This window comes from Lynx rufus, unplaced genomic scaffold (assembly GCF_022079265.1).
Source record: "Lynx rufus isolate CCGP_SWC_20201006 ecotype Redwood Valley unplaced genomic scaffold, mLynRuf1.p SCAF_7, whole genome shotgun sequence".
Taxonomy (NCBI): Eukaryota; Metazoa; Chordata; class Mammalia; order Carnivora; family Felidae; genus Lynx; species Lynx rufus.
The window spans coordinates 21,464,232-21,475,178 of NW_025814889.1; the positions used below are offsets into that span (position 1 = coordinate 21,464,232).

Consider the following 10,947-nt stretch of genomic DNA (forward strand, 5'->3'; position numbering starts at 1 on the left):
ATAACAATCTCAGCAGCTGCCGCGTGGCCAATGTCTTCCCTGGTTCCGAGAAAAAGTACTGCTCCGGCACCAGACGGCCTTTGTTTTCTGAGGCTCACGGGACGTCTGGCTCCAATGAAAGGGACGCGGGGATCCTGAGAGGCGTGGACACCTCGTTAGGATTAACTCGCACCAAGGTTGTCTGCAAGCAGGTGGGGCTTTTTTGTTTTGTCTCTTTGGTTTTCCCCGATGCTGCAAAGAGCGTAGCTGGTGTTACGATGCGGGAGTATTTTTGTACTTTTCTACACTTGCTACTTCAGATCCTTCTCGCATCATTCTGGGCACTGCAGGGAAGAGAAAGAACCTTCCTGAGCCATTCCCTGACGTAGCCGTTCCTGGTTGTGGCCTTCCAGAGATGGGGCAGAGGGAGGGAGAGAGAGAGAGAGAGACAGAGACAGAGTGAGCAGAGGAGGGGCAGAGAGAGAGGGGGAGAGAAAGAGAATCCCCAGCAGGCTCCGTGCCGCCAGCGCAGAGCCCGACACGGGGCTCGAACTCACGGGCCGTGAGATCATGACCTGAGCCAAAGTCAAGAATCGGACCCTTAACTGCCTGAGCCACCCAGGCGCCCCTGTCTTCTTTCATTTCTTAATCAAATTCTGATGTGATGGGCTTCCCTCCCCCCATACAAATGTCAGACACCAGGGTGGGGTGGCCATGTGGGGTGCGGCCACGTGGGGCTCACCTGTCTAGTTTCACGTAAAGAACTTTGTCTCGGTGGGGAAATGACGGCGGCCTCTCTCCCATGCAGTGTGGAGCCCGTCTTGGCCGCGTGCTTCCTGATGGACGTGGGCCTAGTGGGCAGAGGTTTTGCATCAACAGTGTGGCACTGAAGTGCAAACCAAGGAAATACTGACTGTCTCCAGGGGCCCCCTCCCCTCACCACTGCTTCATTTACACCCTCAGTTGTCACCGCTCATCTGAATGACGTGTTCTATTGGCTACCAAGCTAGGCCAAATGTGCTGCTGGCACCAGGCAAGTCACAACCTCTGGGATGTATTTACCTGGACTCAGCCCAACCCTGACTCCAGCTTGGACTGGAATTTCACGCGGTGACAGAAGGGCAGCCATTTCCATCGAATTGACTTCTGTAGGCTTTGCCTGGGACCAGAGGGTGTGACTCTTGGGGGACATTAAGAAGCTGATGGACCACAAGCCAAAAAACTCCTACAGAACTACCCTGACCTTACCACTGCAGTGAAGTACTTCGTGGACCTATACAGGTGAGGGGTCAAGGGAAAAGAGGAAGGGGACGTGGGATTAGAGTAATCAACAATCCCAGCGCCGAAAGAAATGCCAAGGACCGGGGTTGTGGGACAGCAGAGTTTGGGAGGCACACGCAGTGATCGATGGGATGCATGGTTCTTTTTTCATAGCTTTAGAATGTCTTGACCATTCTGGTTTCATGCTTTCTACCCACAAATAAGTGCCAGTGGGAGCTTGTTAGGTTTCAGTGATTAATGAGTAAAAGTGGCTGCAAAGTTAAGCTTTAACATGTTCAAATAAAATACTTACTAAAATTGGTGTTTACTCTGTGTCTAAGCCTATGAATTTGCTCTTTTGTGAAAACTCTAAATCAGATACCAAAAGAAGAAAGAAATAGATTACATTGGAGTAGGCATCTGGTTATACAACCTTAATAAGACTCAACTGTTTTACAAATTGAGAGTCTTGAATACTTTGCTATTGAAAGCGTTTAAATTATTTGAGATTTTATAGGCAGAAAGAAAAACCTAATGATTCCATTTTTCTCTTTATTAGTTTGTAGTGCATCATGTAGCTTTTCTTTTGGTGGTTACCATGGAAATCACAACATGCATCCTTAACTTGTCACGGCCATATAACAATTATTTTTGCTACTTTTCCAAGAATGCTCTCCTTAGATCGCTTTAACCTCATTAACACCCTTCCATATTTTGTGTTACTGTTGCTATGAATTTAATTTTACACACATTTTAAGCCCCACAAGTCATTAATTTATATGCCAATATTTATTTATATTTACCTACATATTTCCTCCTTATTTCTTCCTGAAATATCACATTTCCCTGTGGGATTGTTTTCTTCTGCCTGAAGAACTCTTTTAAAAAAAAATTTTTTTTTAATGTTTATTTATTTCTGAGACAGAGCATGAGCAGGGGAGGGGCAGAGACGGGGAGACACAGAATCTAAAGCAGGCTCCAGGCTCCGAGCTGTCAGCACAGAGCCTGACGTGGGGCTCGAACTCACAAACTATGAAATCATGACCTGAGCCGAAGTCGGACGCTCAACTGACTGAGCCTCCCAGGCGCCCGAGAACTCTTTCTTTTAGTTCATGATTCCTGGTGTTGAATCTTCTCAGTTTCTTTTGTTGGCTGAGAAATGTATTTATTCTCCTTTAAAATGTTTAAAGCTTTATCGAGGAAAAGATATACTAAAAAATTGCACCTATTTAATGTATAAATTTTGGTGAGTTTTATCTCCTTTCATTTTGGAAATACTTTCCCTGGGCATAGAATCCTAATTTGGACATTTTATTTTGGCATTTTTAAAGTTTCGTTCCATCGTCTTATGGCTTCCATTGTTTCCTCTGTGAAATCAGCTGCCCGTGCTATTGGTGCTCCTTTGAAAGCAGTACGTTCCCTGCCCCAACCCGCAGCTGTTGTTATGAATTTCTCTTTTGATTTGATTTTCAGCAGTTTATGATGTGCCCTAGTGTGGTTGTCTTTGTATTTCTTGTGCTTGGGGTTCACACAGTTCTTTGAATCTTTGGTTGATACTTTCATCAGTTTTGGAAAATTCTGTTACTCTCCCTTCACGATTGCTTTTTCCCTGACCTCACTCCTCTCCTTCTAGAACTTGAATCACACAAATTTTAGGCCATTCATTGCATCCCATGTGTCTCTATGGTTCTTTTCTGAATTTTCCCAGTCTTCTAAATTTCCATACTTCAGTTTGGTTTTTTTTGTTTTTTGTTTTTTGTCTTTTTGGTCAACATGCTCTGTAATTTACCATTCTTATCCTTTTGCTTGTTTAATCTGCTTTTAAACACATCTTTTGAAGTCCTCATTTTAAGCGGTATATACCTTTTTAGTCCTAAAATAACCATTTGATTCTTTTTTATGCATTTCAATTCTCTGTTGAAGTTCTCCATCTTCAACAGAGAAAAATGGGTGTATTTTCCTCCCATGGTTTTCATCTCTGCTCTTGAACATGTTAATCATAGTTTTAAATATGTTCTTGCCTTTGGGAATTCCTAGTAGTGGGCTTCCATGCATCTCAGATATAATCCTCCAGAGTAAGAGTGTGGGAAAAAAGGCCCATTCAGAAAATATTGACTAATCAGAAAGTTCCCTTTGGCCCATCCAGTGACCCATCTGTAACACCTTTTCCCATAGTGCTATGCCTGATTTCAGGAGTGTTTGCCATAATATCTGTTAAGTTTTCACTCTGACCATACTTTCATTTAAGAAAGACCTCTCCTAAAAATAGAAACAGTTCTTGGTACCCTAGTTGGCCCACCTTTCTGGAGGCTTCTGCCATTCCAACCAAGTACCAACTGCGTAAGCACTCTCATCCTGAAGCACTGAATAATGCATGCAGAGGAACAATTTTAATAGAATATTTCTTTCATCTACTTTCCAGACATGGTTTTCTTTGGCCTCAGAAGAGAATATTACTATTTTATTGTATTAGCTGTTTTATATGCTAACCTCCTATCCAGTAACTTTATTTCTACCTCTCACCATCAAATTAGCACCCATACACACAGGGTTAAAAAAAAAATCTATATTTAGAAAGAAGTTGAAACCAGTGACTTGTTTGAGTAGACTCATAACTGGCGAAATGACCATTGGATTATGTGTTGGTGGGTTGGTTACACCTCTGCTCCCTATCTCAGCAGCAACAACAAAAAGGCCAAAACACTCCATAAGTGACTGGTTTGACTTACACCTGAAGGTGGAAAGAATATCAACTTGCTAGAGCGAATGATTAAATTATATTCTTTCTTAAAAAAGTAAATTATTAGGTAATGTATTGACTGCAGTGCACTTCTGACCCTAACCACCCAGAGTTAGTACCCACTCCACAGGTGTGGGGCACAGTCCCCAACAAGACTATTCTCGTGTCCTTTGCCAGCTGCAGGTTTGGGAGTCCTTAGGCTACTTGCACTTCTGACCATCTGGCTACAAATCCAAAGGTGCTCCTACGACCTCCTTCAGGTTCAACAGTTCACCAGACTCACAGAACTCAGGAAACTGCTATACTTATTATTACAGTTTATTCTAAAGGATACAAATCAAGACCAGTCAGTGAAGAAACACACCGCGAGAGGTTCTGTGCCCTCTCCGTGTGGAATCAGGTCGCATCATCCCCCCCAAACACGTCAATATGCTCAGCAACCAGGATGCTCAGCAGAGCTTCAGTGTTTGGTGTTTACTGGGATTTCATTGCATATGTGTGACTGATGGACTCATTGGCCACATGATTGAACTCAGTCTCCCTTCCCCCAGAGGTGGGGGGAGGGTTGGGCTGATAACACGTGGCCCAAAGCCTCGAGCGGCCCTCTAATCACACGATTGGTCTTACCAACGTGACCAGTCCCCATCCAAGTCATCTTAGCATAAACTCGGGTGTGGTCCAGTGACCCCTCATGAATAAGAAAGACACACTTAACCACTCAGGAATCTCCAGGGGTTTAAAAGCTCTATCACAGGAACCCAGAACAAGGATGAGACAAATTCTCGATTATATGACATTTAAGAAAATAACACTATGTATCAAAAATTCTAGGCTATTGTTAAGATATTCGTAGCCTCAAATTCTTTTCTTTTTTATAAAAGAAAGCAAATGAAATAAAAGATTCATTTAACGAAGCTAGAAAAAAGAATAAGGCGATCTTATTAGATATCTTCATAGGATAAAGAAAGGACAAACTAAGAGGAGACAGTGAATTAGGAGAGCAATTTATTAGAGAGAACATCAAAGAAATGCGTCTCTGAAAAACAATGACAACATAAAACAGACTTCCAGTCATTTTAATCAAGAAGAGAGAATGTTCATCTGAACTAAAACAGAAATGAAATGTGGAGTATAAAAACAGGTAACAGGAGATTTTAGAATTGTTAACACATGCTTGTTAGAGCTCAACTGGAAAATACAGATGAAACGTGTGGGGTATTTTTAATTGAAGTATATAGTTGACCTACAACATTACATTAGGTGTATAACATAGTGGATATATAACATGCTGATTTGACAGTTACGTACATTACAAAATGCTCACTAAGGTTAAGTGGTCACCATCTGTCACAGACACAAAATTATTACAGTATTATTGACTGTATTCTCTATGCTGTGTTCTTTATCCCTGTGACTTACTTATTTTGTTCCTGGGAGTGTGAGTGTGCAGCTCTTAATCTCCTTCACCTCTTTCACCCATCCTCGCACCCCCCTCTGCTCGGGCAACCACCAGGTCTCTATTTTTGTGAGTGTATTTCTGCTTGTTTATTCATTTGTTTTTTAGATTCCACAGATAAATGAGATCATATGCTATTTGTGTTTACCTGACTTATTTCACTTAGCATAATACCCTCTAGTTCCAGGCACGTTGTCGTGAATGGCACGATGCCATCCTTTTTTATGGCTAAGCGATATTCCAGTGTGGGGGTGGGGGTGGGTGTCCATTTGTCTATCAGTGGACCCTGGGGTTGCTGGCAGATCTTGTCTATCGTAACTAATGCTCCACTAAACATATGGGTGCTTGTATCCTTTTAAATTCATGTTTTCATTTCCTTCGGGTAAATACCCAGAAGTGGAATTACTGTATTGTATGATATTATTCCTCTTTTTAATATTTGAGGAACTTCCATACTATTTCCACAGTTTCTGCACCAATTTACATTCCTACCGGTAGTGCACAAGGGTTCCTCTTTCTCCACATCCTTGCCAACACCTGTCTTTCTGACATCAGCCATTCTGACTGGTGTGAGGTGATGTATCATTGTGGTTTTGATTTGCATTTCCCTGATGATTAGTGATGTTGAGTGTCTTTTCATGTGTCTGATGGCCATCTATGTGTCTCCTTTGGAAAAATGTCTAAACCCTCTGCCCATTTTTTATTGGATTATTTATTTTTTGGTGTTGAGTTGTATGAGTTCTTTGTATATTTTAGATATTAACTCCTTATTGGATATATGATTTACAAATATCTTCTCCCATTCAGTAGGCTGCCTTTCCATTCAAATATGTGATTTTTTTTTTAATTTTTTTTTCAACGTTTATTTATTTTTGGGACAGAGAGAGACAGAGCATGAACGGGCGAGGGGCAGAGAGAGAGGGAGACACAGAATCGGAAACAGGTTCCAGGCTCTGAGCCATCAGCCCAGAGCCTGACGCGGGGCTCGAACTCACGGACCGCGAGATCGTGACCTGGCTGAAGTCGGACGCTTAACCGACTGCGCCACCCAGGCGCCCCTCAAATATGTGATTTTTATGGGAAATATTAAATTAAAAAATTGTTACAAGAAGATCTTTTTTTGAAAAAAAGAGATTTTATTATTAAGTAATCTCCACACGCAATGTGGGGCTTGAAGTTAAACTCTGAGATCAAGAGTCGCGCACTGTACCGACTGAGCCAGCCGGGCGCCCCCAGAAGATCTTAATATCTGAATAGACTAATACGCAAAGAGAAATTACTCATAGTTGCCTCTCAAAAATAACTCTGGACCTGGAGAGTTTCATGAACAAATTCCTTCAAACCTCCAACAATTCCTAAGCCATATCCATAGTCGATTTAATATTTGCAAAAATAACACAACAGTGACATTAGATCCTGTCAAAGGTAGAGGATAACATAGAGGAAGGAGATGTATAAACCGATTTTACCTAAGAAAATATATGTGAGAACATTAAGCAAATTACTAACAATGAATTTAGTCATACATTCATTATTAAAATGGTATCAAAAGAATAAAATTTAGCTTTCTCTTTGATCAGCATGAAAAATTAGATTCTTTGAAGGTCCCTTCTGTTCAAGACAAAACAGAACCTGCACGAAACATACTGATTTTTCGAATCACATTGCTAGACCTGCGAGATGTAAGAGACGTCTTCAAGACATGTTGGGTGCGGTGGGGGCAGGACTCTCACAGGAAGCGAGGGCCCTTCACACTCAGAGAAGGCTGGGCTGCCTGGGTGTGGGGGGTGGTTCAGCCGACGTCACTCATCCATTCAAGTATTTATCCAACAGATGTTGAAGGGGTACTTGCTGTTCGCTGGGCTCTTTTCTAGTTACCGGAGACACGGCAGTCAACAACACAGATGAAGTCTCTGGGCTCCTGCCCTCATTTGGAGCTTCCGTAGAGGTAGAGGAGGTAGGCAATCGGCTAAATTAATAAGTATAATAAGATTTTAGCCAGCGCCGAGAGCTGTGGAGAAAAGCCAGGTGTGGAGGCGGATGGGACACATTGGGTGGGTTATAATTTTAGATTGGGTAACTAGGGGAATGCCTCACTGAGAAAACTTGCAGGTGAGGGAAGAGCATTCGGGCAGAGAGGACCACACACCGCACAGCTTATGTGGAGGGAGTGCCCTTCACGGACAGCGAGGGGACCGGCGGGGCTCATTACGAGCGAAGGAAGAAAGAATTCTCTACAGTGACCCATCTTGTTTCTTCCGACATGATGAGTTAAATGGAGGTATAGTGAGGATGCCAAAATTGGGGGGGGGGAGTGATAGTAATTAGAATCGTAGAATAAAAACTAGAGTAATAATACGAATTGGAAATTGCAGGGAGGCCAAGAGAGCAGGACTGCTTTTGTAAGGAGAGCTCCTTCTGGCTGGTGTTGGTGGGTATTCCTCTGAAGCATGTCTTCCTTCAGGCTGATCAAAGGATCCCAGTGGTTGGGTTGGCTGTAATCGGACTTAGGAAAGGACGGAGCGGACCCGTGTCACGTCGCCACCAGCGTGCACATCCCGTCCTGAATGATGCCGTCAGGCTCAGCTCAAAAGGTGAGTCGAGAACGGGCCCCGGCAGGCACTCCCGCGACTTGCAAAGGTGTAAATCCCAGCCCGAAGGCTGGCTGATGACCCGACGGGTGTTCTCCCTGTGGCCACGGGCGTGCTGGACCCACCATTGGTCTGAGGGGTGTCAGAGGCCTGTTCCTCACAGATTTGTTAAATCATCACGTTGTACACCTGAAACGCATAAAACGTGTATATTGACTATACTTGGATTAAAAAAAGAAAGCAAGCCCGTCCTCAGGAATAGCCCAAGGATGTTTCTCCAAGGTTATCTGTCATGGTTTGATCCCGGCATAGGCCGCAAAGAGCACTCTCCATCCGCCCGGGGCAAAGGTGGCCTGCGAGGGGCCACTGGGGCCGGAGGACTCCAGGAAAAGGCTGTTTTCTCAAGACGCCAGCAAGTGAGGAATTCTTCAAAGAAGGGGCTGTCGGCAGGCTCGCGGCTGCCCAACTTCCTCTCGTCACACTCTCTGACCTTTCTCCCACCTTAGGACGCACTAACTGAGGGTCCCCCGAGTCTGGCTCTGGGGAGCAGGGGTGGGAGGACAGCCTTCGCGGCCGGCTGAGAAGCTGCTGGTCGTTTCCTCTGCACAGGGGGCATCCGTGGGGCTGCCTCCCGTCTGTGTAAGGGAGGGAGGTTTGTGTCCGCGAAGTCACCCACGACGAGGTCCTGGAGTGTTCCGACGACAGGATGCCCTCCTCCCCGAGAGTCATGAACAAAAGAGTACTTCCTGTTACATTTAGATGCCGATTATCAGGGAGGGGGTAGTGATTGATGAGATGAGGGTGCAGGGAACGTTCTCTCCGTCGTAGGAGTATTTGGCTGCTTGGTAACTGTTTACAGCCTGTTTCTTCCCAGTGCGCACCCCCTGAAATCATTTTCTTTGTAAATGTTAAAAGCCATGTGAAAAAAACCCAACAACCTTGATGAGTCCTCTTTGTACTTCGATCAGCAACATGGCAGCCTCTGAATAAACTGTAATTTCCTTCACCGTGCCTGTCGAGAACATTTAGGCCACATTTAGGAAAACCAACAACGACGACACCTGGGTAGGGGTCTCAAGAACAATTAGCAATTAAAATAATCTATGTTCTACACTTCCGTATCAACACGGCCGCTTGACTGATTTCCGTCTCAGGCACAGCCTCGCTCGGGAGCACCGTCCTCCCCAATTCGGAGCCGTCGGAATCACCGGAGGCATCTTAGGTGTTGTGAGGCATCTCTCCGTGTTCGAGAATCTATTAGCGCATCATTCACTTTAGAACCGAACTCGATGCCTTTTCCAGAGAATAGGCTTCTAGGGGTCACCAGTCCTCCCCTCAAGTCTCCACCGCTCGGGACTAAAGAAAGCACCTGGCCCGGGGCGGGTGCACCTGTGCTGTCTGTTACCCCTCCCCCCAGCTGCTGGGACCCCAGCCATAGCATGGGTTTCCCTAAAGATACTCCTCTGTGGGCGTTATTCCCGGAGTCACAGACCCCAGCACCATAAAATGCCACAGAGAGAAGAGAATGAAAAGTCACTGGGTCCAACCCCTGTGGATTTTACAGGTAAACAAACTGAACCCCGCAGACACTTACCTAGCTAGTGGCGGCCGTGACACCCAAGGTTCCTGAACCTCAGCCCACTTTCTCCCCTGGGTGGTCTTCGTGGGCAGAAACTGGATTCGGTGGTCTCTGTCTTGGAAAAGCAAGATGTCAACTTCACCTCAGGCGTTCTTTGCTAACTTTGCCTGGAGGCGTTCCCAAGGCCATGGTCAGGCCCAAGAGCCTGAGAGCTCCAGAAAACATGGCAGCGCCCCATATAAGGGGGTGGCCATCCTACAGCGCCTTGTTTCCCCTTCCCGAACCTCCCCGGAGACCAGACACGGAGGCCTGCAGCAGGGCTAGGACTTCTATGAGGCGGGAAAGGCAGCTCACTGGTCAGGGGGCACTTGCCCTCAGACCTTAGGGGCGGCGGATGCTAAGATCATTCTGAGATCGGAACAACGACCACATGGACAGAGCTGCTCCCTGGGGCCTCCTCCCCAAGGTCAGAGACCCTGGGACAATCCATAGGCAGGGCTGGGAGGAGCCACCTAAGTGTCCCCTGTTGCCAAGACACATTGAGGGATGGTCACCACATGACCCTCTACAAAATGTCCTCAGTGGGCCGGGGTCTTCAGTTCAGCAACACTTCCAGAATGTCCGGGCTGAGCGTCACAGTGCTTTGCCACGGACAGCAAGCCCCCCCCCGGAGCCCGGGGACCCCCCCCAACCGCCACTGATCAGTGTGCACTTAACAAAAATGCTCGGGCTCATTCTAAACACAGGTTGACAGTTTAGGATGCAGAATAACCGATCAATGAAAGTGATAGTAAAACATAAAGCAGTAAATAGTAAAAAAAAAAAAAAAAAAAATCAACCTTTTATGAGCCTTTAAACATTTTTTTTTCCACTTGCTATGATTTTGGTTTGAAATCTAGGCGTGCTTGCATGAGAATTGTAATATTTATGAGTCCTTGGACTATTTTATGAATTTATGTATTTTTTTAGGAAATTGTTTCTAAAGTGGGGGCATTTTGTTCCTAGTTCGTTTCAATCAGTATGCTTAATGTTTTCTGTGAATTTAAAATTGCCTCCTTGAGGTGCCTGGGCGGCTCATTTGGTTAAGCATCCAACTCTTGATCTGGGCTCAGGTCATGATCTCACAGTTTGTGAGTTTGTGAGTTGTGGAGCCTCACGGATTCTCTCTCTCCCTCTCTTTCCTTCTCTCTCTGCACCTCCCCTGCTTGTATGCAAGCATACATTTCTCTCTCTAAAGATTAATAAACATTAAAATAAAATAAAATTTCTTGTTTGGTTCTAAGTAAATCTCTGAAAGAATATTGATCAAAATTAATCTTTTCACGTCACTAGTATTTTTTTT

General features: G+C 44.9%; 1 protein-coding gene across 1 annotated transcript in view; it reads left to right on the forward strand.

Moving 5' to 3' along the window:
• The window catches only part of MSRB2 (methionine sulfoxide reductase B2), a 29,041-nt gene extending 18,349 nt beyond the window's left edge, over window positions 1-10,692 (forward strand). The window contains exons 4-9 of the mRNA XM_047066302.1: window positions 17-191; window positions 788-1,260; window positions 7,269-7,392; window positions 7,548-7,716; window positions 7,900-8,029; window positions 8,339-10,692. Of these exons, the coding sequence (XP_046922258.1) occupies window positions 17-191; window positions 788-892 (280 nt within the window). The 3' untranslated portion in view covers window positions 893-1,260; window positions 7,269-7,392; window positions 7,548-7,716; window positions 7,900-8,029; window positions 8,339-10,692. The remainder of the gene's footprint in view (window positions 1-16; window positions 192-787; window positions 1,261-7,268; window positions 7,393-7,547; window positions 7,717-7,899; window positions 8,030-8,338) is intronic.
• The last annotated feature ends 255 nt before the right edge of the window (window positions 10,693-10,947 follow it).